Source organism: Osmerus mordax, chromosome 7, assembly GCF_038355195.1.
Source record: "Osmerus mordax isolate fOsmMor3 chromosome 7, fOsmMor3.pri, whole genome shotgun sequence".
Classification (NCBI taxonomy): domain Eukaryota; kingdom Metazoa; phylum Chordata; class Actinopteri; order Osmeriformes; family Osmeridae; genus Osmerus; species Osmerus mordax.
This window is the reverse complement of record NC_090056.1, coordinates 4,696,682-4,723,882: the sequence shown is the minus strand read 5'-3', so window position 1 is coordinate 4,723,882 and position 27,201 is coordinate 4,696,682. Positions and strand designations below refer to the sequence as shown.

The window sequence follows — 27,201 nt, the reverse complement described above, 5'->3', positions numbered from 1 at the left end:
CTGTTGGATGAACTGATTGTTAAAAGTACTAAACTGAAAGAAGATCATACTGTTGTGTTTCGGTGATTAAACCAAATGTTCCCATTACATATTACGATAATCTTGTGTTTGAAACAATGATTATGTGGACTGGAAACATGTGCAAATGACTGAAAGCATTCCATCAGGTTTTGAAAGAATGAGGATTTTTGTACTAAGAGTTTTGAAAATGTACACCTTACTTGTGAAAATAGTACCAAAGCGAATAAAAAAAACTGTAAGTAGCCACCTTGTGACTGTGAGCTATTTTCTTTATTAATGCAATGAATTTGGCGCATTAAGGGTTATCTCGGTGAAAGGTAAATGTAGTTTCTATTCGGCTACAGTGCGTTTCGAGACCCGGGAAAAGTCACGCCTGAATACAGTGGCAGAGAGAGAATCTGTGTTTGAGAGAAAGTGCAAGAGAGAGAGTGAGAAGCACGCCTGAAATTCCACAATAAATTTGCCCCTAGGATGAAAAAGAGGCGTTCTTATGTGTTTGGGGTACAGTGACACTACGAGGCACCTTGGTAACCAGTGATCTCTGAGAGGACCAATAAATTAAAGCTTTTTTCGTCGCTCTTTCCGAACTGAAAAATCCGCAACAGGTAAGTTTCTGAACAGTTTCCATTTCCATGATAGTATGCGTGATCTGAACTCTGAACATAGCCTACCAGCATGGAAAGAGACTGAACTGTCGATGATAGACTTCTTTCCCCGTTGTATTTAACTTTGTTCGGTAGAAAATGAGTGGTTACAGTTGACGATCCATGCTTGAACTTAAGGAAGGTCAAATGCTTATGTAAGTACAAGACCGTGAAGGTAAGGACATGTAACCCTCAGCGACTTAATAAACATACCTATGTTACCTATGCATTTAGGGACGTGTCGCCGTAGTTGCGTAGTTACGCACGAGTGCTGCAAAGATTTGTCAATTGAATGGAATCACAATATTGAAATACTTAATTTACAGTGTGAGGAAACAAACCTAGAAAGTGTTGTTTTCTTCCCCTTTACACAAGTCTGTACAAGCAGTTTGCGTTCGCTACCAGATAAGTTGCGAGACATCCAGTTCTGTGCCTTGCGGATGAATTGTTACAAATAATGCATTCGTGTTTTGAAAACGCTAAACTTAAACACAAGTGTTGTATATATGTAAGTAGCCTACATCGTTGTATCAGGCCTACGAAAAACAAAACCGTCTTATCAGATCTTGACCCATTAATGTATCATGTATTATTTGCCTATTTGGGTTGTCATCTAAGAGTGCGAGTTGAAAATGCATTGTTATATATAATTTACTGTGAAAAGATGATGTGCACACAATTCTATTGATTCGGTGCGAGTTGTTCATGTTCAAAGGGCTGGCTTCCACGAGTTAGAAACAGTCTGGATGCTCTGAGATTTCCGCGCGGCCAGGGAAGCACATGACCGTTTTATGGGGCGTTCCAAATTCACACCTCACGTGTGGACATAATGTACCCTTTACCTTAATTTACAAAGCGAATCCCCTCACAACGACACCAATACGCGTAACCATAATAAGTTATTCAAACTTAGTTAATTAATTAAATCAGTTATATTAATATATCAGGTTATCACCGTTTTTGGTCAACGGTAAAACTCCTCAGAATTTTGCTCCAATGTAAGCAAGCAATGAGAACACTAGAACACTTTCCTCAACATAACAATAGGCGTTTATTATTTTATGCAAATATGCCAGGATTATTTCATTTAACTCATATCAGATACAGTATATTGTAGCCTGAAGGCGGAAGCCATTACAATGTGCATGGACCTCTCCACTTGTCTCTATGCATCTTAAATTAGACGGGTGGCCCGGTAGTTCCGTTCTGGAGTTCGCTACTCTCAGTTCTAACAGGCATACAAGATGTTAAGTATAGAAACAATCCAGTGAACATCATCTACAGTTTTGTTTTTGGATCGCACGGTAGTGTCGAGGTTCTTAGGTCCTGGTCTTGGTCCTGGCTCAGCTAAGCTAATCTTACTTCCAGCCTTTAGTGTTAGCGGACATGTGGAGTTATTACTAGTTGCAGTGATGGCAGAATGTCTACAGGAAGAGAAAGGCTCTAATCTCTGACATTCAGGCTCGCAACGGAACTTTGATGTGGCCCCTTTCAGTGCCCCAGACACTCCTCCTCTCTTCAAACCCCCTTCCGAAACTCCTCTGTTCCCTCCTCTATCCCTTCTTCCCTCTCCTCCTTCCTTCCACCTAAAGACCACCGGGGGAAAAATGACCTCGTTGACTGAGCTATGCACTCTCTCTATAGGGAAGTAGCTTCTGACAAGAAGTTAAATGTATACCAGAAATGTGTGTAAAAATTGATCAACTGATTTACGACCGAATGAATGAGCAATTCCGTAACTCTCAATATGGAAATATTTTTTATCCAGAATACAATCATAATGACCCAGAGAGGGATACAGCCATGTTCTTACAGAGAGATACAGATTTAGTTCATATTTGGGGGTTTACCCTCTTGATAAGGGTCACACTTCCACATAGATCACTTTCTGGTTTCCCCATGATGTGGGACAGTGTTTGTATGTGTGTGTGTGTGTGCCCCATTGTCAGCAGGATGCACCTGGTGCACAGTCTGTGGTGTGTAATTGCATGTGTGTGTTAGTGTGCATTTTGTTCTGCGTGTGTGTGTATGGCTTATTGGGGATTCCCCCATTACCTTCACAAAAATCTAGAAGTGTCTTTTTCGCCAGAAAAGTTAGAAAACGTGTAAAATGAGTCAACAGTCGGTTTCTCCAGAAAAACCCCCCAAACGGATTTGTCTTCAGATGTTACTAGTCTGGTTGTACATGGAGAACAGTGAAGGTGGTGAGAGACCCCAGGGTGACACCTAGTTGACCTTGGACCAGGACTAGGTTCTCTTGGGTGAACAGACGGAACTTGGGCTGGTGTGGAGAAGACCTAGGTTTCTTACCTGGTCAGTTGCTCAGGATTTCATGAACCACAGTTAAGCTGTAGAGATTCCTTGGTGCACCAGCTTCTCCACAGCACGGGATTTGACCCAACCCCCCCGTGTAGTGTTAGTGGTGTGTTAGTGTTCCTGTGCTGAGGGCTTTTCATCTGGGTGGACATGGTCAAACCTTTCACCTGAGGAATGTCTTCTGCAGAGACTTGTTTAACAGCACAATTGATTTATCAGCCTGCCCCCTTCATACACAAACACACACACACATACACAATCACACACAAAGGTACTGAATGACATGCACACACCCACACCCATGCTCCCCACCCACACACGTGTGATACCCTTAGTGTGTGTGTGTTTATGTAGGGGCTTCGGGGTCATGTCAAGTAGATGATGAGCCGCCCATATTGTGGCCCCATTGACCTGTGTGTTATCTTACCTACCACCCCCACACACACACACACACAATGCCGAAGCCTTGACCTTGAGACAGAGGAGCGTTACAAACAGAAGAGGTAGTTGCTGGTTTGCCGCCGTTGTTGAAGAGCTTCCAAGCTTCAGCCACAGCTACCGTTTTAGAACAGGTTTGACTGACACCGTTCAGTGATGTACTCACATTTCAGTTTTGGGATGACGTGCCTGTCTGTTTTTCATTCAGACACATTGTAGGGTGTGAGTCTCCATTCTTTATACCGTGTGGCCCGCCACGCACCCTGAAGGGGTTAATGTGAAACAGGCGTTAACTGAGCACTTGGAAGTTCTTCTCATCTTTCAAGTGGGTCGACCCTAATGTGAAGACAACTCAGCTCAGCAATTCAAAGCAAAGAAAGAAAGCCCTCCACCGCTTGTGTTGAGGGTTTGAATTTGACAAGCCGTTGTCAGAAAAGATACATTGGTGGATTAGATTAGGGTTACACATATCACTTCAGTAGGTAACCCTCTTTGATTCTGATTAGCGGGATGATTACACAACTGGATTTGAGAGCAGCTGGCTAATCTAAATTCTTGTTGTGTCATGCTCTGATTTCTGGAGGTGTTCCTGGAGGTGTTCTTGGGAAGTTGTATGAAGTAAGGTGAACCCAGGACTGTTAATTCACCTGGACCAGGAGTCATTTGGAGTTCATTGTAATTTTTTTTTAGAACATTTACATTTAGTCATTTAGCAGACGCTCTTATCCAGAGTGACTTACAGTAAGTACAGGGACATTCCCCCACAGTCAGTAGGGTGAAGTGCCTTGCCCAGGGACACAACGTTATTTGGCACGGCTGGGAATAGAACCAACAACCTTCTGATTGGTAGCCCGATTCCCTAACCGCTCAGCCATCTGACCCCCCAGAACAGTATTCAATTTTTTTTAACTGTTTTATCACACCTGTGTGTGGGCTTACACAAACACAATATTTATATATAATAATAATACTAATACATATGAATGCATTTGAAAATGGAGAACTGTTTTAGAGAGACTATTTTAGAGAGACAGTACAAGCCCATATGGACTTACACACATACAGTATTTATATACATAGTAGTAATAATCGTAACATACCTGTATGTTTATTGCATTGATTCTGCGTGTTTCTCTTTGACACTGGTTGTTGCTTGTGTTCATCTGCAGGCTGGAACAGGACACACAATCATTGAAGTGCAAGAATACTAGAATACTGCTGCAGTGATGCCATCCAATAAGCATTCCATCATGGTGGAGAGCAAGATGTCTGCGACAGTAAGTCATCACCACGCATACACCAACGCACACACAAACACCATCTGCATTCCCAGGACGGAGTTGTATAATCAATTGGGCTCAGTTTGGGTCCTGGCATCTCCAAGCGTGCATCTGGCCTGGTCTCTAGCCTCCTAGCCTGCCTCCCAGCTGCTTCCTCAAGGAAGGAGGGATGAAAGAAGGGGTGGGTGGAGAAATGGAGAGGGAGACTAAATAAGGATGGAAAAGAGAAACATCATTTTCTGCCAGCGTGTTAAAGTGAAGCGAAAAAAGGGATGTTAAATACAACAGGCCCAACTGCCAGTAAGCACAGAAGAAGTGTGGGTATCCTAAGCTGTACTTGAGGGCTTGCGACTTCCAGATGGTCGAGGAACAGTCGTCATGGAAGAAGGCCCTCTTCTTCTGGAAGAAGCCAGGCCTCTGTGGCCCGCTCTGCTGCTTGTGATGCAACCAGGGCTCATGGGGGGAGGGGGGTGGCTTTGAACCCAGGTCGCTTGCACGCCACGAGTTGAAAAAGGGGAGGCTGGTATGTGTGTGTGTGTGAGCCGGTCTTTTGTGACTGAAAGTCAGTTCCGCTGGCATTGTTTACGTTTTAACCTTGGTTGAGACTCAACAATATCACCACAATGCGGAAGTTTGGATTTCATGGGACCAGCGGTGAACACTGTGGGAGGATGAGCTGTATGTATACCTTAAGGGAAGAGCATTTGACTGCAGATTATGAGGTTGCAGGTTTAAATTCCCCTGAATGGCACTTTGTATTATTATTATAGTAACTAAAAGATAACAGTAACTAACTGTCGCTGATTACAAAAATATGTAAACGATCTAGGGAAATTGTGCATAAAGTGGATCAACAATGTACTTGTAGTTAACAAGCAGTTAAAAGCTCAATTTGGCTCGTTAGACCATTGGACCATTGAGTTATGTAATGACCAAAGCTGGTCCCATGTCTGTGTCTGTTATTTACTTCTGCAAAATGCACAAAGGCTCATGGGTACTCAATTGACCCCTAGGGGTTAGTGTACTGGGAGGTGGAGGTGTTAGTATACTGGGAGGTGGAGGGTTAGTGTACTGGGAGGTGGAGGTAGTATGCTGGGAGGTGGATGGTTAGTGTACTGGGAGGTGGAGGTAGTATTCTGGGAGGTGGAGGGTTAGTACTGGGAGGTGGAGGTAGTCTACTGGGAGATGGAGGGTTAGTGTACTGGGAGGAGAGTGGAGGTTAACTGGGAGGTGGAGGTGATGTAGACTCTGTCTGGATGTAAACTTGCTGGGGTTAACAAGTTCACAATACTCACTCACCCCCTCAACTACTACGGGTAACTACAGGTGATAACTACAGGTGTGAGTGTATGTAGGTGTGTGTTATGCAGCAGTGTAGTGTCATACATAATGTATGTGTGTTAGTATTGTGAACTATATCTTTAGAATCTTTAATTTGGCAAGCTGTCTGTCTACCATCTCTTCTGTACTCCTATACCACTGTGGGAGGCTGATCAAAGGCTGGAGTGTGAATGCTGGTGTGTGTTTATGTGTGTGTCTATGTGCATGTGTTTGTGTGTGTTGCTGGTTTTGGAGAGAGAAAGATGGAGATGCTGAAAGGAGTTTTTTAGACACCTGGTCCGAGCCTTAGTTTCTTTCCTGCCTCTCTTGCTCTTCTCTCTCTCTCTTCTCTCTCCTTCTCTCCCCTCCTCTTTTCTCTCCTCTCCTCATCACAATAGCAGAGTGTTCCAGAGCCCTGCATGGGCCCCTTTAGCTAGGGGCTATGAGAGGGAGTGTGTTGGGGGGGAGGGAAGGGGCTAGGGAGAGGGTAATAAGGGCATGGCGTGGGGGGGGCTTGAGAGTTCGGGTACAAAGGCAAATTTGATGTGTTCACTGAAAGCGTGCACACTCCTACACACACACACACACACACACACACTCACTCACTCACTCACTCACAGTATTTGCCTGCCTGAGGCACACCACCAAGGAAATTGCCCAGTGTTCCAGTGCTGCAGAGTGGAGTGAAGTGGGAACTGACTGAACCATCCATGCGTCTGACATCCATCTCCCCCTGCCAGTCTCACCTTGTGGTCGCAACGGCCAACTGTAGCTGTTTCCTGAGTTTCCTCATTCTCTGTACCCAGATGTGTGTACGAGATTTGGGTTTCAGACAGGAGGAGGAGGGGGTCTGCAGACAGGGGGAGTGTGTGTGTGTGTGTGTGTGTGCGTGTGTGTGTGTGTGTGTGTGTGTGTGTGTGTGTGTGAGGGAGGGAGACAGAATGGTGACATGCAGCACAGCGGTGTCCTAGACGGGGACAAGGAAGTCTAATCTCTCTAATGAGAGAACCTTCCTGAAACCCCTCAACCCTGGTTGTGTGTGTGGTGTGTGTGTGTATGTGAATAGGTTGGCTGAAATAAGCCCGTTGCCGACACACTGTTAGGGCGTCATCAGAATCACAGGCCCAGTGTAGGCCCTGTGTATGTTAAAAGAGAGCTTGGAGGAATGAGTGCTTTAGGCAGAGATTCCTTTGTGTGATCTGTCCTGTGGCCGAATTTTGCAGGTTGGATTTGTAGTCAGGCAGACAGACAGGCAGAAAGACAGGCAGGCTGGCAGGTTTGTAGGTGGGAAGGTTGGTAGCCAGACACACAGACAGGTGAGCAGACAGACAGGCACATGTACAGCGATCAGATTACCCACTTTCCCTATCCAGTCTAACCTGTCCCTGTCCTCTCTTCCGTTCATCTCTCTCTCTCTCTCTCTCTCTCTCTCTCTCTCTCTCTCTCTCTCTCTCTCTCTCTCTCTCTCTCTCTCTCTCTCTCTCTCTCTCTCTCTCTCTCTCACACCCTGGTCTGGTAGGACCCCTGGGAACTCTCTCGCTACATCTGGTACTTGTATAGGCTTCCTGCTGTCGACTCAGCAATTTACAAAGCTCACAGCAGCCCGTGTCATCCCGCTGTCAACACCCACACGCACTGACCCTCTGTCAGCATGTAAACAACACAACCACACTGCAATTCCTCCCCCCCCCCCCCCACAATACCCAAACAAACCGAAAGTGTGTTTCTCTGTGTAAATGGCAGCTTTACATTCACATTTACATTTAGTCATTTAGCAGACGCTCTTATCCAGAGCGACTTACAGTAAGTACAGGGACATTCCCCCCAAAGCAAGTAGGGTGAAGTGCATTGCCCAAGGACACAACGTCAATTGACATGGCCAGGAATCGAACTGGCAACCTTCAGATTACATTTCTAATGTGGACTAATCCGTTGAGAGTGTTTCTTCTCTCAGCTGAGAGGGGGAGTGGGGGGGCTGTGTTGCTGGTTCCTATGGAGCTTTTCACGCCAGACACGAGACTCAGGTGCCCTGTCATGGGATAGTTTTTTTTACCAAGATTGTACCTGCCAGGAACTTATCCCATTTGTAAAGTGTGTCTTTCCAGTTTCTGGGGGATTGTGTGTCTAGTCTGAACTGGACTTTACGAGCATGAGGAAAAAACAAGGTTAATCAACAACAGTAATCAGTCAATAATTAAAGAAGGAAGCACCTATAAATGCCCCAAAAAGACCTGTACAGTGGCAGTTCTTGCTGGAACTACTTATGTTACCCAGGAGGAGTTGGGGCAGGGTACACAGTTATGGGAATATAAAGATAAAGGGGGGTGATTTGGAGGTGGGGGTGGGAGGGTGGGAGTGATGGCGACATAGTGAAGAGTGTGAATGGAGAGGCTAATGTTTTAAACCTGGCGGTCGTGTCAGGGCAGGACCCGAGCCTGGAGAGGCCTCTGGGTTCCAGGGAGGGGGAGAGTGGTGAAGACAGGGAGGAGAAACAAAAACAAACAGGCTTCTTATCAGTCCGTGTGTGTTGACGTGGGTGCTGACTCATATGCAGGCTGAGTCTGTATGTGTATCCAGCTACTTAAGCTCACGTGCTCTAACATCAGGACTACCACCTTGTTCACTTAGCAAGCCTGTAAGGGAACAGACCTCAACCTGAACTTTGAGCTCATTTTTATAAAAAAAATATTCTGGTCACATTGAAGTCCGGTCAAGGAGGTTAAATGTTTAAAATGTTCAAAATGTAATTTTATCGACTCCAGCACTGTGACTCACCCTCTCCTCCTCCAGGCCGTGGTTAACGGAGACACACCCCCCGCTGAGGGCTTATTAGAAAACGACAGCGGTGTGGAGATGACCAATGAGAACAGCCCGCTGACTGCTGCAGAACCGCCCTCCCCCTTCAGTCCCAAGCAGAATGGAGATGCTGCTTCACCTGCAGGTCAGAGACAAACACACACACACACACACTCTCTCACACTCTCTCAGACTCTCTCTGACTCTCTCAGACTCTCTCTCACTCTCTCAGACTCTCTCTCACACTCTCTCAGACTCTCTCAGACTCGCACTCCACTCCTGTAACGTCTAGCAGACACTCACATGGTTACACACACACTCCTGCATTCCTTAGTATCGTTTTTCACATGGCTCTGTGTCACAACTTCTTATCTTACTCCTACTGTCCTCCCTCGCTCTCCCACCCTCTTATTTCACTCCCTTATGTCTTTCTCTCTCTCTCTCTCTGTCTCTCTCACCCTGTCTGCCCAATCCTAACCCACTCCCCCCCACCCCTCCAGACACAGATATGAACCAATCATCTGGTAGCAGGAAAAGAAGCAGGAAGAGATCGGAGGAGAGCACCTGGGACAATGCTTACAGCGAGGTAAACACACACAAATACACACACACATACACGCTAGGGGTGGGAATCTTTTGGTACCTCACGATTCGATTCAAATCGATTCTTTGGGTTAAGAATCGATAAAAAATCGATTCACAATTTTTTAAATAAAAAAGTAAAAAAAAAACAAAAAAAAACATTTAATCTTTTTATTTTTTATTTTTTGTGAATCGATGTGAATAGCTAGAACACTGAATCACGGTTCAAATGGGAGTCAATTTTTTCCCCACCCCTAATACACACACACTCTCCTGGGCGAGACACACACGTCACACATGCTAAACGCTAGCACCACTGTGCCCCGGCTAGTCCCTGCAGGAGAAGTGTGGAGGGGAAAGGGCAGATGAGTGTGAGTCAGGGCTAAGGGAGAGGCCTCGTCCCCGGACCATCTTCCAGGTGGGCCTGGCCCCTCACAGCAAGTCCCGCCACAGAGACAGACCACGGCAGGCCAAACTGGACTACAGCAGCCCCCTGGTGAGCAGTACACACACACACAAAGACACACACTTACACACATACAAGCACACACATACATACATGTACATCCATACTCACAAAAACTCGCACACGTACGTATATACACACACACACACTCATGTATTTACACATACACACATACAGACACAAGAATACATACGCGTACACATACACACACATAAACACATACACGTGTTCCCAAGTGAGTGTTAAGTGTATCTTCAGGCCTGGTAAAACAGGTTTGTTCTGAGATTAGAACTCTCTGTCTCGGTTTCGGACAAGATATGACACCTCCCATCTCCCTCCCTCTCTGTCTGTCTGTGTGTCTGTGAGCCGGCATGTGGGCTTATCAAGGTTCATATAGCCTCAAGAATGTTAATTGTATCAGAAAGAAAAACATCTATGTGCAGTGGTGTGTGTGTGTGTGTCAGGTTCAGAGCCCCTTGCCAAAACACAGTCAGGTGTGATGCCAACAAGCGGTTGGGAAGTGTACGTGAGTCTGTAACCTCCCTCCCCACCCTCCCCCAGCAGAGCCTGCCCGTCGCTGTCCCGCTCCCAGCCCTGGTCCCAGAGGTGCCCCCTCCAGAGGTGCTGGAGCAGGATTCCAAGGACTCGGCCCAGAGCTCCTCCACCTCCCTCACGTCCTCCTCAGATACCTTCTGCCAGGCGGAGTACAAGGTGAGAGAGGGGGTGGGGGGGAGATGAGGGAGGAGAGAAGGGGAGGGAGAGTTGATGAGGGAGAGACATGAGGAAGGAGAGAGGGGGACTTGAGGAAGGTGAGAGAGTGTGAGAAGGGGAATGAGAGAGAGAGAGTTTAGGAAGGTGTGTGTGTGTGAGAGAAAGAGAGAGACAGAGATATGGGAAAGGAGAGAGGGCGAGGGAGCGGGAAGCAAAAGTTGAAATCTAGAGAGAATAAAAGAGACAGAGAGAAAGAGCCTAACAAAGTGGTAAAGACGAGAGGGAGAGCAGGAGAAAAAGAGAAGGGAGATGGAGAATGAGGTAGGGAGGAGTAAGGCTGGGGTGTGGTTGGAGAAAAGACATCTGTCTCCTGGTTGGCCTAGATGTACACCTGTACACCACCCTGAACACAGAACAGCCTTGTCAGCCCCTGTCTGTTTCTCAACTCTAGTATTGTCTGTTGACCGGCCTGCCTGTCTATCTGTCTCACCTCTAGTCCTGTGTGTGTGCCTGCCTGTCTATCTGTCTCACCTCTAGTCCTGTGTGCCTGCCTGCCTATCTGTCTCAACTCTAGTCCTGTCTGTGTGCCTGCCTGTCTATCTGTATCAACTCTAGTCCTGTCTGTGTGCCTGCCTGTCTATCTGTCTCAACTCTAGTCCTGTCTGTGTACCCGCCTGTCTGTCTCTCTGTCTGTCTCAACTCCAGTCCTCTCTATCTGTTTATATTCCAGTATATCTGATACCCTGTCTGTCTGCCTGTCTGCCTGCCTGTCTGTGAGTCAGCACCCAAGCTGTCCAGCTGCCCCTGTGGTTAGAGCAGGTCTACAACACGCTGCAGGAGTGTGTGTTGTACAGGTTTTCTCTTTAAACAGGAGCAGGTGGCTATTATCCCACGGCTAAGATAACTCTTTTAGCGTGTGGTTACAGCTATCTGACCTGATCTGAACTTGCCGGATGTTTTTTGTGTTTGTGTTTGGTGGGGATGTGAGATGTTTGGTGGCTGTGGTTGGCAGTGGTTATTCACCTGTGCAAGGGACCACCTGAAATGCACCAAGCCCATAAAAAGCTTCAATAAAACAGTTTGTCGTAATCATACAAGTTTATTGTGTCATATAAATGGACTGTTTCAAGCAGGTTTGCAGAAAGGAGGACGAGAACACCATTCACTCACTCTTTCTTTTTTTGCCCGTCTCTTCCCCCCACCCCCTCTTTTCCTTCCACCACCTCCGTCCCACCTCCCCCTCCTCCCCCAGGACAACAAGGGTTTCGGAGTGGGGGAGCTGGTTTGGGGTAAGATCAAGGGCTTCTCCTGGTGGCCGGGCATGGTGGTGACCTGGAGGGCCACAGGGAAGCGCCGGGCCACCCACGGCATGCGCTGGCTACAGTGGTTTGGAGACGGCAAGTTCTCAGAGGTGAGGACCGTCTCTGTGGCTACACAACCGCTCAGTGGACCACAAGGTCTCTGTCACTCTCTTTCTTTCTTTCTCTCTCGCTCTCGCCCTCTCTCTCCATCCTTTTGACATCCATTCGTCTTCTGCAGGTGTCCGCAGACAAGCTGGACTCCATCACAGCCTTCTCCAAGTTCTTTAACCAGGCATCCTACACCAAGCTGGCTTCTTACCGCAGGGCCATCTTCCAGGCACTCAGGGTGAGGAGAGGGGGGGTGGGGGGAGGGGAGGTTTATTAGGACTGTGTGTGTTGCTCTACAGGTTCTCAAAATAATTCCTTCATTAATAATCTGTTACACAGAACTAAACTGGTCAGACTGGTTAGCTCTGATTCAGACTGATACCTCAGGTTCAGGCAGGTCCTCATCCTCAACACGTGCCTTTTTCAGTCGCGGAAAATACTTTTCAATACTCATCTGGATTGAAGCAGCATTTATTCAGTGTAAGAGTAAAAAAATTACATATCATTATTTATAATAAGTTTATTTGATTCGCAGCTACTACATATAGGCCCTCGTGTATGTACATTTGCAAACATAGCGTTATCAGCGCCATGGCCAACCCGCAGAAAGCGGACTCTGTGATACTTCAGCTTACGCCGTATTTACCAAACCTGCAGTTCATCGGGTAATCAGCGCCTTTCTCCGCCCACTATACCGTAAATTGCGAGCATTTTACTGTTTTTCTCAATTGCTAAGACACATTTCTTGAATGTGTACTGTGTTTTCTCCGAACTCTAAACACACATCTTCATACTTACACTGTTTTGGCCAAACCCTTGGCTTTTGACCCAAAATCAAACACAGTAGTCAAAACCATATTATCTGTCGTATAAACCTAACTTTGCATTCAAAATACACAGAAAGCCCTCAAATAAATTCAACCTTCTGAATACCTTTTAGACACTGCTGGGAGAAATTGAAAACACTATTATAAAAAGCTTTTCAAGAACCATTGACTATAACGTGTCCCTGAATTTTAGATATGTTCCACCTCATGAGTTTGACATGATGTCATAAAACTCACAATTACTGCAATTGTCCTTCTTACAGGCTGTTTATTTTCTATTTACATTATACAGCAATTGCATTTTGAGCTATTGTTACTGTAGTGGTCACAGTATACAAATAGTAGTACTGTTAGTCAACAACACAAATGTATTGCTGTAAATTGTAATTTGGGGAACAAAGGCTAAGAAAACAAGGAAATAAACAAATCATTTTTACCTGGGTAACAGAGCTTGAGTACAGTACTGTTCATTGTGGGTCAGCATCCTATCTCTGACCAGGGTCAGGCCAGAGATTTTCCTCAACATCACAGGCAATGTTTTCTCTAGCCAAACAGCAGGGAAAATGCCCCTGAATGCCTGAGCCATCCATGACAAGACTCAAGAGCAATGTCCCCACAAACTTCTTCCATGGCTTGGAGAAGGTTGTTCTGTCATAGGGATTTCTGTCATAGTGTGGCATGGATCTCATTTGAGATTGTTGTTCTTCTTCCTCTGCCTCTTCCTCTCCCTTGTCCACCTCCTCTCATTTGGACAATTATTCCTTTTCTTCTGATATTTGCATCCATGATTTCAAAGTACAGATGAGCTTACCTTTGTATTCATTCCAAACCCCTGATTGCTATTTGCTTTTTAGAGCTTACACATGGATAATTGGTTGTTAAGGGTGTTTGAATTGCGCTGTTTTGGGTTTACTTATCAAATGGCAGTGTTTTCTGAATGACATAATGGTGATAATTGTGTCTTAAAGTAAGAGGTGTGTTTAGACTTTTGCAAAGAAGTGTGAATGAACCTGAGAAATGTGTCAAAAAGGGTAAATTGTGTTTAAAGACTGGGGTACATGGTCTTTCTGCTGGGATTTGGCAAAATGGTTTTGTGGGGATGGCTTACACATACCATTTTTGTGTGTTAGCAATCGAGAAAAACTGTAACGTGCAATTGAATGGGCCTCCTCTCTTTCTATCATGGATCAGCCACCAAAGTCAAAACAGCGAACACAAAGATTTAGTGATAACGAAGTTGATGTGCTTGTTCATGAGGTAACAGCGATTTTAAATATTATACATGTCCAGAATTCCACACCAACACAAAAAATGCCATCTGGACTGAAATTACCAAAAAATTAAAAAATTAATGATTTTGTGTTCACTCAGCTGAAAAAGTGTGGTCATTGTGGCAAAAATCCTTTCAGCTCATCTCCTTGGCCTGTCTTCGTCTTGCTCAGATTAATGCTGCCATTTCACTAAGAGGCATATGCGAGGAAACCCACATCCTGGTTTACACCTGCTTTTACGTAAGAGGTGGAGAATTTTCACCGCAAATTAGAGGCGCGCTTTCACTGGGAGTTTTTGTACATACCGCGGAATACATCGTTAGGCGCACTTTACGCATCCCCTCCCATCCCTTACTGGGAAACTCCCACTTTCCCCTTGACCCTCCCGTAAATGCATATGCATGACACGGAAAAGCGCAATTTTCCATTTTCAGTTCCGCGACAGGCAGTCTGCGCTTTTACCTCAGTGCGGCATGTTTGTACATACCTCTCCATGCTTTTACGCGCACGTTGCGAAACAAATACGCCTGAAGTGGGCGCAAAAGCGTTAGTATATGAGGCCCATAGTGTTTTGACCTCGACAAGCCAACTGCATCTTACCGCAAACTTGCAACTAGTTAACTTTCTAAAGAAGGCGCAATCGCTTGTTAGGGTCAGGTCGGGACTCCAACTTTACGTAACACACTGACAACATTGTATTCAGAATAGAAAATATTTTTTAAAGCACTTTTTATGTGTGATTTTGTAAAGGTGTTCACGCGATACCAACCCTTTGTGAACTTGGGAATTTTGCCAGCCGTCTTCTCTGCACCAAATAGGCCAAGCTTCCACGCTTCCAGGGATTATCTCGTTTTCATGGAGACAGACGCAGTGTGCATGGAGGCGAGGGGCTGTGTGTGTATGTGAGAGAGACGTGTGAGTGACAGACGGAGGGAGAGCAGGGAAAGGAAATGCAGCTGAAAGAATACGCTGCGTGTTTAAAAATAAAAATAATAATAACGAAATGCAATATGTGGCGGCCAGTGTTGATTCTGTGGCGCACCGCCACAAATTATTAAATGTGTGGGAAACACTGGTGTTTCGTATGTGTATAGCGGTAAGATAACCATGTTTCGCCTGAAATTCGTGGATCTTCATCCCAGCGTTTTGTAGAAACTCCTGCTTAGAGGCACCATAGGAGACGGTGTGCATCTTTTTGTTGATACTGCCCTCCTCTCTCACCTCCTTTCTTCTCTCTCCTCCTCTCCTCCTCCTGTCATCTCTCTCCTCCTCTTTTCTCTCTCCTCTTCTTCTTTCTCTCTTCCTCTCTCCTTCTCCCTTCCCCTCTTTCATACTATCCATCGGCCTGTCAATGTAGCAGGGTGTGTTTCATTACAGTTTTTCACAATTGTTAAAAAACATTTCTTGAAACAGTCACCCCTTTTCTCAAAACTGTAAACACAAAACCAAATATTCAAACTCAATTTCCAAAACCTCTGACTCTTCTGGCAAAATCAAACACTTACCCCTAAACCATGTAACCTGTGCTCAAAATCAAACAATGCTGTCAGATCATAAACACAGCAAATCAATATATAAACACTATGGAGCAATCATTAGACACAACACAAAACATGAGAACACAGCATCGAGGGCATGTAAATGTACATGTAAAGACAAATTTGTTTATGCATAGGCCTACACAGTAAATGCATTTACGTAGCAATAAAGAAAATGGATATGGAAACACTGGATTTTGTTTTTTCAACACCCATTTATACTTTCCTGCTGTATGACTGTTCAGCCTGTGGTCTGCCCCTCTCTTTCACCATCCGTCTCTGGAGGAGGGGATCCCTCACTGAATTGGTCCTCCCAAGATTCCTTCCATTTTTTCTCCTCTAGTGAGTTTTTCTGGGAGTATTATTATATATATTACAGTTTTTTCCAATTGCTTAGACACAAAAATGTCAAATAACACACAGTTAGTGAAATCCGACGCTCAAGGAGCACAACAGAAGGCCAGACCTGCACAACTATAAGCACATTCTCATCCTCACACTATTTGCTAAATACTACATACAGTGTTTTGAAAATCACTAAACACACTTTTCTACATTAGACAAAGACATTTAAGATTAGGTCACTTCATTGCCTTTTTTAGACACTGCCTTGTAAAATGCCACACATGTGAACAGATGGATCAAACTCAGGCGTCAGGTGTACAAGCACTGAAGTGCTAAACTGTAAACATACCAATCAGATGTAAGCACTATAAAAAGGCAACAGGTCAGTGTACCTGTCCTCATCAAAAATGGAAGGCAATGTTGCAGGTAGAGGAAGAGGTAGGATGAGAGGGGGAGCCCGTGGAGGAAGGTAGGGAGAGGGAGAGGTAGACCTGGAGGCCGTGGAAGAATAGGGCCAAATTTACAGTATCTAATGAAATTCAAACAAAATGGACAGAGAGTTCAGCCCAACCTCAGCAGATATAGTGTTGCAACAGTTATTTGGACATTTCGACAAGAGCAAAGGTGAAAACTACTATTCTCTACTGTCTACAGTACAGTACAGTAAAATGTAGCTACATGTAGCTACAGCTATATGCACTACATCAGTACTTTTTTTGTACATATTTACTGCAGTTCAGGATTTAAATAAATTTATTTTATTTGCTGTATTCTTTCTTTTGTTTCCACAAATGTATTTGCTGTGTTTACAGACTACTATGTAGCCTGTAACTATGTACTTGTACGTACTCTACTGGAAAAATATTTCTGACAAAATCAAGCAGGTTATATCATTAGAAAAGAATAGTTAGTGTAAAAGTGTTTAACATTTTGCACTATAGTGTGTATCTGGTTCAAACAGAGTCCAATTTTATGAACCATGTGTGTGGCATATGGTGACAGAAATGGGTTTTTATACATGATTGTATAGTTTTGATCGAAGCGTTTCATTTAGCAAAAGTGTTCTGCTAATTTTGTGTTTAGTTGTGTGAATCGTGTGTTGTGTTTTGATAAAGTGAGCCCTGTTTTCAAAATTGTGCTTAAGCAATTGGAAAAAACTGTATTATAAATATTACAGTAACCATCACAACTTACTGTAGTACTGTCAATAAAGAACAACGGGGTAAAAACCTTCTGGTGTGCTGGATCCAGCCTTGAAAACACTTCACACCTATATCACCACAGGCCAATTCAATTGCCTGTAGGAGATTTACCCTGATATATAGGTTTTGGTCATAGACCTTCCACCGCCACTCAGAGAAATCACTTCAATTGGATTGTGAAAAGGGCTGTATGGTGCAAGTGCATCACAGTGCAAAATATTTTTTGTGAATGAGTGTCTGATTCGCCAAATGGGTTTAGGCCACTGAACATTCAGAGAATGGAGTTTAGTGTTTTAGTAATTGTGAAAAACTGTAACAAATGCCCCCCCCCCCCCCCCTCCCCCACAGATGGCGAGCGTGCGGGCGGAGCAGACCTTCCCCCACTGTGAGTCGGAGGGAGCCGAGGAGCAGGTCAAGCCCATGCTGGACTGGGCCAAGGGTGGCTTCCTGCCCAAGGGCCAGGAGGGGCTCAAACCTACACACAACCCTGGTGAGCTGCGAAGTAAACAATACCCAACCCCCCCATCCCCACCCCCAGGCACACTCCTGCCGTCATCACTGATTACATACCTTTCGTTCAAACGAACTGCAGCATATCATCAATTGCTGCTTGATTAATGTTTAGCTAGTAGGTTTGGGGTTTAGTGGATAGTTTGATGGATGTTTGTTGCTGGGTGTTGCTGGTTTGTTGATAGTTAGCTGAATGTTTGTTACTCCTTGGTGGATAGTTTGTTTGTTGTGGTCCTTAATGTATGTAAGAGGTTTGTGGTTGGAGTGTTGGAGTTGCAAGGCTAGATCCAGGCTCGAGGCACAACGCCCTGTCTGTGTACGCAATCAAAACAGTGTTCTGTTCTGGTGTGTTGTGTTTGTACATGCTTCACATGCTTGAGAGAGAGAGAGAGAGAGAGAGAGAGAGAGAGAGAGAGAGAGAGAGAGAGAGAGAGAGAGAGAGAGAGAGAGAGAGAGCGCTCTACACAGAACCAGCCATCCAGACCGTTTCTGTGTTTTTCTGTTTGAATAAAGGTTTCACCCCTATCAGGATGTGACCTTTCCAACATGTGCCTTTAGTATTTCTTGAAGGTACAAAACAGACTAGTTTTACGAGTCATTCAACCTTCCACCGCAATCACAGTGACTGCAAAGATCAAATCATGTGTATATGTATAGCCCTTTTTACAAGCAATGTCGGAGAGGGCTTCACATACGTCTATAGAACTGCTCCTCAACCAACCTAAACCCTCAAGGAAGACAAGGAAAAACTTCCAGAAAATCTCAATAGAAGAAAATTTGAAAAGAAAAGAAGGAGCAATTCAGTGAATATAAATATATTCAAATGTTGTTTCTGCATGTGTGTATATATGTTGTTAAATGTGGCTTTATTGTTTATACATTTCATTTATTCTACAGTGTTATGCTACATTTTGTTATTGTTAATTCATGGCGCTTATGATCTGTTAGCGGTTAGCCACGTCAGCCCTACCTACTTTCTACGTCACAATTTATTAGCCCGCAAAACAAATGAATGAAGCGCATAACAAACACACATCTGAACGATAATTCTCACTCTACCTTGTAGGTATGTAGGTTAGTTACAGCGAACGGTGCAGTTATATTCAACTGTCTGGCCTATTCTCGGCGGTCCCAGTGTTAACAGGTATCCCGGTAAAGGGTAAAGGAGAGACGACAGCTGGAATGATCTGGAAGTTGGAGAAGGGGAGAGAAGTGCCGGGCTCTCAGCCAGCGAGCTCATAGCCCGAGGCGTTGCAGACACTGTCACGTCCTTATATCATAAACTTCAGTAATGCCACTCAATAGATCCAGGAGGGTTTAATTGGACATGAAAATTATACAAGTTTTCTCTCTGATGTGTGTGCTTTGACACAGAGTTGGAAGGGAACGGGATTATGTAGCGTGAGGTTCAGGTGGAGCTGAAACCGGTGTAGCCGTTTGGTAAACCACCCACGAATGGACGTACGATTATCAGTCTGTTTTTTGTCCTCCACTCCTCACCCTACCCCTCCTCCCTCGCCCTCCAGAGTCCAGTCCGTTGACCCAGCAGGTGTTGGACGTCAGTCTGCCTGAGTACTGCCCCCCCGCCAAGAAGCCTAGAGCCAGCTTCACCAAGCCCAGCCCCGAGGAGGTCTACAGTAGAGGTCAGTCCCAGGGGGCAGGGGTGAGAGGTCACACACCCTAGAGGTTTACCCAGGCCTACCTGAGATCTAACAAACAACTCGGTCCTACCCCTCCATTCCACACCTAAGAGAAAATGCTCGACATATGGCTTTTGGTGTAGGTGAAACCCAGTGTTGAAGTCTTCTGGTTTGAAGTGCTTAATACATACGTATGTTTATGCATAAATGCTTATTCAGTAGGATCCCACGTCATGGAGATTTCTGGACGTCAGCTTGTCTTGGCTATGGTGTGACTCATTTCTTTGTGTGTGTGTGACTGACGCGTGTTTGGCTTGTGTTGCCCTGGTTGCTGTTGACACTGCTGGCGCTCTACATCCACAGAACTAATGGTGCATGAAGTTTTGAAGAATAAACGAAGTATTGAAGGTAAGCTGCTCCCCGACCTACCGTTTCACAACCTCATTCACGTTCAAATCGAATCAAGCTTTATTTGCACAGCCCTGTTTACATGCTTTGCTGTTCCGGGCCATGTTCCTGTGAAGCCTTGTTTGATGGGATGTTTTTCCGTCTTTTTGTGTGTTTGCGTCTCCAGAGTTTTGCCTGTCGTGCGGGAAGACAAGAGTGGCAACTTTCCACCCGCTGTTTGAAGGAGGCCTCTGCCAAGCATGCAAGGTAGTACACCAGAGCCCCCCCCCCCCCCCCTGGACATTCATTACCCTCTATTCACCTTGCTTGTCCTTTCCTCTTTTCTTCTCTTGTCTCCTCTCATCTTCCCTCCTCCCCTGTTCTCTCCCAAACACACAAACCCACACCCATCAGTGACACGATCTGTTTTCACATTCGTATCTTGGAGCAGGTCTCAGTACCTGGCTCTGTCTGGGGAACCAGGATGTATGAAGTAGACCTCCTTTGTGTACCTGTGGTTTGCCATTGTCAGACACTATCATTATTGACACTGTGTCCCTTTTGTGTGTGTGCGTGTGTATGTGCGTGCGTGTGTATGTGTGTGTGTGTGTGTGTATGTGTGTGTGTGTGTAGGATGTGTATCTCGAGATCTCCTACATGTATGATGATGATGGTTACCAGTCCTACTGCACAGTGTGCTGTGGAGGCCGTGAGGTTCTACTCTGTGGGAATGCCAACTGCTGCAGGTACACACACACACACATAGACACACAAATAAACCCCCCACACGCAAATACACCCTCCCACACACACAGACACACACATAGATCCACCTCCACCCACACACAAACAGGTATGCTCATAAAGACACTGTCCAAGTTCACCCCCCCCCCCCCCCTCCCCCCTCCAGGTGTTTCTGTGTGGACTGTCTGGACATCCTGGTGGGTGCGGGGGCGTCTGCCAGCGCCCGGGACCTGGACCCATGGCGCTGCTACATGTGCCAGCCCCTGCAGGCTTACGGCACGCTCACACGCCGCCACGACTGGAGCCTCAAGCTGCAGGAGTTCTTCGTCAATGACAACGGCCAGGAGTTTGTGAGTCGGCTTTTCATTGGACGAAATGACGATGTTGTTAATTTTGTATTAAGTGGTAAACACTTTTACCCATAGATAGTCATTTGTTTGTCTAGTGACATGCCAACATCCCAAGTACATCCTTGTCATTGTCAGTCTGGAAGAACAAATCACTGCTGAAATAGTGCAATGTCATACCAGCACTGTGTTTCATGTTTTCCCTGTCATACACACATACATGTAACAAAAGTACAAAGAACGACATCACTTATTGTGTATTTGTGGGGGAATGTTAAAAAAATTAAGTCTTAATCAATAAACCTGTATCAATAAACCTGTAACTATTGGTTGTGGTTAGGTTTGGGTCTAATGGATAGTTCATTTGGAGAGAGTCAAGGGTTGAATACAGTAACCATGTCCTGTGTGATGACCATATCCTATGATGTCACGTCCAGGAGAGCCCAAAGATCTACCCAGCAGTCCCAGCAGAACAGAGACGACCAATCAGAGTTCTCTCACTCTTCGACGGCATTGCGACCGGTGAGAACGTGTGTGTGGTGTATGTGTGCGGTGTGTTTGTGCAATGTGTGTGTTTATCTGCATTTCTTCTCATCTGTCTGTGTCTTCTCAGTCATGCTGACCTGTGTGTGTGTGTCCTCCAGGCTACCTGGTTCTGAGGGACCTGGGTTTCAAGGTGGACCAGTACATTGCGTCAGAGGTGTGTGAGGACTCTATCTCGGTGGGCGTGGTCCGACATGAAGGAAAGATCCAGTACGTTCATGACGTCAGGAACATCACCAAGAAGAACGTACGTTCCACCTCCTGACCTCTGTTTTCACCTGTCCTAATCTGCACCGGGACACATTAACTGGTCGACTAAATGTGTAAACATTGACTAACACACACACACACACACATACCGTCCAGTAACTACCCAGCTTTCATCCTCCATTATAGCCTGCGGTTCCGCCCTTGAAGTGCACACACGCACGCACGCACACACCCCACAGCTGCAGGAGAGGGTTGCATGCGAGGGTGCTGTGACGTTGCTGGGCCCTAGAGGACAAAGAGCAGCCTCTGTAGAGCTAAATCCCCAGAGCCCATTCACCCCTTTGTCACACCACTCCACACAGTGGGTGGGTGCGTGTTTGTGGGTGTGTGTGCGTGCGTGCGTGAGTGTGTTTGCGGGTGTGAGTTGTTGTGTGAGCGGAGAGAGTCAAAGTCTCTTTCTTTCACTCCCCCTCGCCCCCTTCTCTCTCCCTCTCTCTTTCTCTCTATCAAGCCTTTGTAGTGAATAAAAGGGTCCTATGTAGGGCCTAGGATTAGACCCTATATTGTGTAGGGAGAGGAGGGAGAGGATTTGGGTGTGGGTGTGTGTGGGAGAGGTTTATGGGGGGGTTGCAGAGTTTGGGTTCGCCGTGCAGATTACAGAATGACCAGAAGAGGTGCTGTTGCTCTGTGTTGTGTCATACAGATTGAGGAGTGGGGTCCCTTTGACCTGGTGATTGGAGGAAGCCCCTGTAACGATCTGTCAATCGTCAACCCGGCCAGGAAAGGCCTGTATGGTAAGCACCGCCGTCTTCTTGTTCACCTGATGAAATGAAGATCGACTTGTGAGGTTTTGTCAGTGCTTGGAAATGGCAGAGAAGGTCAATCATATTTAACCATCCTCACTCTGTCTTGTCAACCTCCAACACACATACACTTACTCACACTCATGCACGCAATCACACGCACACACATACACTCACACACTGTCACACATTCACACACAACCACACGCACTCACACACTCACATAAACACACACTCACACACACAGAGGGGACTGGGCGCTTGTTCTTTGAGTTCTACCGTCTGCTGAGTGAGGCCAGGCCCAAGGAGGGCGAGGAGCGCCCCTTCTTTTGGATGTTCGAGAACGTGGTCGCCATGGGCGTCAACGACAAGAGGGACATCTCGCGCTTCCTCGAGGTGTGATGTCATGTCCTGTCTGCAACATTGACTCAAACGTCCTGTGCTAGTCCTAGGAGGGTTCATTCCATGCAGCTTTGTAGACGTGTACGGGTCTGTGGTGTTGAAATGTAACTTTGTGTGTGTGTGTGTTATAGTGCAATCCTGTGATGATTGACGCCATAGAAGTTTCTGCAGCTCACCGGGCTCGCTACTTCTGGGGCAACCTCCCAGGCATGAACAGGTGTGTGTTAGACATGTTGCCTGTGTCGGGCGCTGTTTGCTCCGGCGCGTTCCGTGGTGATGAGCAGTGTGTGTCTCTCAGGCCCCTGTGTGCATCTGGGATGGACAAGCTGGAGCTGCAGGACTGTCTAGAACACGGACGGGTTGCCAAGGTAAATACGCTGACAGAGGGTGTTTGGTGGAAATGAGCAGGGTTGGAGACTGGAACTTGACTTATCTCCTCCCCTCACTTCTTTCCTCCTCTCTCCTCCCCTCTCTCCTGCTCCTCCCCTCTCTCCTCCTCCTCCCCTCTCTCCTCCCCTCTCTCATCCCCTCTCTCCTCCCATACTCTAGTTTGGGAAGGTGCGCACCATCACCACACGCTCCAACTCCATCAAGCAGGGCAAGGACCAGCACTTCCCTGTCATGATGAATGGCAAAGAGGACATCCTCTGGTGCACCGAGCTGGAGAGGTGAGACGGAGGACACACACACTTATGGTTTCACACACACGCACACACACACACAGGGTCATACACACACACACACTGTGTGTACACGACTGAAGAAAAGGAGACACTCCTCTTTGGGTATGTCGCTGATGTGGGTGTGTGTGTGTGTCCTACAGGATCTTTGGGTTCCCGGTCCACTACACAGACGTGTCCAACATGGGCCGCGGGGCCAGGCAGAAGCTGCTGGGCCGCTCCTGGAGCGTGCCCGTCATACGACACCTCTTCGCCCCTCTCAAGGACTACTATGCCTGCGAGTAGAGACCACCGCCCCCAAACACCCCCTCAGACCCCCCCCCCCCCTCTCTCTCTATCCCTCCCCAACAGCTGAGTCGGCTGAGTACCCTTAAGGCCATGGAGGGGTCAGAGGTCGGTTAGTCTAGCTGCCTTCCATGATGGGGGGAGAGAGGGGGGGGGGAGCTTTTTCGTGCAGCTAAAGCTGGGAGTCTCAAATCTAGACTCCTCCTGGTAATGCCCTGTACTTCCCAGGAGCCACACAGAACAGAGAATGTTCTCAGACTGAAACAGTGACAGCCAGACTGTCGTTCTAGAACGGTCTTTATATCTGAACAGAATGACCGTTTTAGGACAGACGATTAATGTTCTTGATGTTTAAGCAAAAGAGACTGAGAGACCGGGTAATTTAATGTTAACTAATACTTGAATTTATTGCAGTGCAAAATCCCCCCAAAATATGTGAGCGAGTCCAACTAAGAAGTTGATTTTGACGAGATGGCAAAATGTTTAATGTTACTGCCTATACCTGATGTGTCTTAAAAACACTTAAAAACCAGTTATCAGAAGACCGTAGTAGAGATTTTAGTTAAAGGGACTGTGTATTATGCTAATGTTGTACACCAGGTTAACTCCTTGATTTGCTGTCGTACCCAAAGTGGGCTTCTGATAGTCCAGTTTTCCTGTCAGATACTTCCATGTTTCTCTTGAATCCCCCTGGAGTTACATACAGAGATAACAAGCATTTCCCTGGATTCTTCCATTGGTTCCATTGTGCTTGGCATAATCAAACCTGTATGGAAGTATTTGGGTATTGCCAAATCAACAGTCAATACTATCAAAACACTATTTGGCCCAAAATTGCATTTTTAACTGTATACCTTAACAAAGCCAAGGAACTGATCACTAGACTACTCGTTAAGAGTGATTGTAGTTCCTGTTATGTGTACTGTATTTGTGATCATGTTTACAGGTTTGGTGATTTCTCTCCTCGCCAAAGGAAACACAATGAGTGACTTGTGAACATGGCCCTTCTCTTGTGCCTGTGTGTAACAAAGGTGCTGTAGTCATTTTAGTTCAAAAGTAGCTTTTAGCCATGCTAGCAGTCTAAGCATAGGTAATGGAAGGGTTAAGAAAATACCTCTGCCCACCTGACTTCATTGCAATTTGTTGACCAAATGTTTGGCTGAGACCTAACATTAACATTGCAGTATGCAGGTATTTTCTTCTTTTTTTCTGTAGTCGTTTTACTCGCGCGGTTAAATGCAAAGATGACGTCCGGATCTTTTGTTTCTGTGGATGTAAAGATGGATATAACCTAGTATTGTCACGTGGGAGGTCACACTAAGAATTGACCCATAGTTCGCAGTCACAATGTTGTTGTTTTTTTTAGATTGAAGTAAAGCACACACTTTGCTTTGTAACTCTCGGTAGTACTTTGCAATCTCCTCTTCGAACATTTTAACATTACACATGCCTCACACCATTATAGGTAGTGACAGGTACAGTGGTAGGCCTCCACCTGCACTCCACTGCATGCAGTGGAGTGCAGGTGCCACTAGCAGGCGCCACCATGATAACTGATGTAAAGTGTTTATTTTCCATTTGTTTTATCCCATATGTGTATTGAAAAGACTGAACACATTTAACTGATTATGTTTCTCGACAATGGAGACCTGCAAAAAAATTATATATATACATATATATATGGTTGTAGACCCATCTAGGTAATGGACAAAATATGTGAAAAATCCCTTCCTTTGCTTGACTCCTAATTACAGATCTAACATGGTGTAGGGAAAACAGGTTGTTCTCTGAAGTCATACCACCTGTGACCAGTTTAGTCTGGTCAGGCGTGGCATTCCTTGACAGGAAGCTAGAAGTGAGTTTTAGGGTCAGGGGAAGCTGCCGCTTCAGAGAGTGAACAAAGACCTAGTAAACAAGGACCTAGAGAACAAGGACCTAGAGAACAAGGACCTAGAGACCTCACTCAGTTCAACACTGGCTGGCGTTCTGCCAGACGAAAACAACACTTGATGCTAAAACCAATTCTTTTTTCCGAGATACCAAAAGATTTGAGTATCGTTGACAACCTGTACTACAACTGCTGTAACGTTGGCAGTGTCAAGCTTGAAAAGAAAGATCATGAGATGTTTCTCTTGACTTTTGACAACTACCCTTTTTTTACCCTTCTACTCGGTTCTGCTCACCGGCAAAACTAGTTGCACAGTTAGTGCTTAATATTTTTGTGATGTTTTTAATCTTTTTAATCACTAATTGTTTTTCTATGTTGTTTTTAGACGTAAATATGGTTTGTGTTTGCTGAAAAGAAACCTTTTACAGTTCAAATGTTTTTGTTAATGCTCATGTTTTGTTTTTATATTACTTTTTACTAGATATTAGAAGTACATGTCAGAGTCTGCTATTTTAGTTCTTCTGATAACAATTTGGAAATACAGTGAAAAAGTATATTTGTGTACCCTATTTGACTTTATATAATTTTTACTCAATAAAAATGCTTTATACCGATGAACCTCTTACAAATGTGTGGCTTATCTGTGAAACCAAACTAGCTAACACATTCAAAGTTCTTGTCACCCAAACACATGTCAGGTACATAGGCCTTCAAGTGTCTGTATGTGCTGGGAAGGGGAGTTTTGTTTTGTGTGTGTTGCAGTTAGGGTAAGGGGAAGCGATGTGTGTGTTTTGTTATTGTCATATAGTGGGAGGCAGGGGATGTGTGTGTTTTGTGGTTGGGGGCCCTTACAAAAAAGAAGTATACTTCAAGTTTTTTTTGTAAGTATATTTAATATAAAAAGTATACTATTATCATGTAACTTAAAGTATACTAGCAGTGTATTTATTTATATATTATTTGTGTACTTATTTATATACTATTTTTGTACTAAGTAAACTGAATTGGCCTACTTTTTAGGTCATTTAGTACACTTTAAAGTACCCTTATAGTGTATTTCAAGGTTTACTTTTGAATACTGTGAAGTAGCCTGTGTAGTGCACTTTCAGTTCATCAAGTATACTTCCTAAAGTATTTCAAAGTATTCTTTGGAATACTCTAAAGTAGCCTGTGTAGTGCACTTTCAGTTCATCAAGTATACTTCCTAAAGTATTTCAAAGTATTCTTTGGAATACTCTAAAGTAGCCTGTGTAGTGCACTTTCAGTTCATGAAGTATACTTCCTAAAGAGCCTCAAAGCATACTTTGCAATACTTTCAAGTGCACTTTCGATTAATGTAAGTACTTCAAGAACTAAACTCAATAAATGTAATTTTACTATTACTTACTAATATTATATTAGTAATATAAATATGAATATTATATTCATCGACATGAATAATTTGAATGAGATGGATCTAAAAAATGTAACCTGTAATGTACTTTAAAATTATTTTGACTGTTTTTGCTGTATAATAATAGAAAACGTACATCCTACTCCAGAAGAAATGTATACCATTTTCTGTTTCTAAGCATACTTCTTAAAAGTATATCAAAA

At 45.0% G+C, this 27,201-nt stretch overlaps 1 protein-coding gene across 4 annotated transcripts; it reads left to right on the top strand.

The window, feature by feature from the left end:
• The first annotated feature begins 443 nt into the window (after positions 1–443).
• LOC136945468 (DNA (cytosine-5)-methyltransferase 3B-like) lies at positions 444–26,219 on the top strand. 4 transcript variants are annotated; one of them, XM_067239299.1, is made up of 22 exons: positions 444–626; positions 4,589–4,696; positions 8,810–8,960; positions 9,316–9,401; positions 9,729–9,893; positions 10,425–10,574; positions 11,827–11,985; positions 12,114–12,221; positions 17,515–17,656; positions 19,203–19,319; positions 19,680–19,724; positions 19,891–19,970; positions 20,337–20,449; positions 20,614–20,797; positions 21,232–21,316; positions 21,439–21,584; positions 22,251–22,341; positions 22,598–22,746; positions 22,884–22,969; positions 23,051–23,120; positions 23,302–23,420; positions 23,576–26,219. In XM_067239299.1, the coding sequence occupies exons 2-22, from the start codon at positions 4,646–4,648 to the stop codon at positions 23,715–23,717; spliced, it is 2,439 nt and encodes an 812-aa protein (XP_067095400.1). In that variant the 5' UTR covers positions 444–626; positions 4,589–4,645; the 3' UTR covers positions 23,718–26,219. The 4 variants fall into 4 exon arrangements, with proteins under 4 accessions (XP_067095400.1, XP_067095399.1, XP_067095398.1 ...); XM_067239298.1 differs by having other exon boundaries at positions 10,428–10,574; positions 22,884–23,120; XM_067239297.1 differs by having other exon boundaries at positions 22,884–23,120.
• Positions 26,220–27,201: the final 982 nt, after the last annotated feature.

Excerpts from the sequence above, each read along its gene's own strand:
- LOC136945468 (XM_067239297.1), top strand. The coding sequence starts at position 4,646 with ATGCCATCCAATAAGCATTCCATCATGGTGGAGAGCAAGATGTCTGCG. Across the intron at positions 9,894-10,424 it reads TGGACTACAGCAGCCCCCTG|CAGAGCCTGCCCGTCGCTGT; the intron begins GTGAGCAGTACA and ends ACCCTCCCCCAG. Across the intron at positions 12,222-17,514 it reads CCATCTTCCAGGCACTCAGG|ATGGCGAGCGTGCGGGCGGA; the intron begins GTGAGGAGAGGG and ends CCTCCCCCACAG.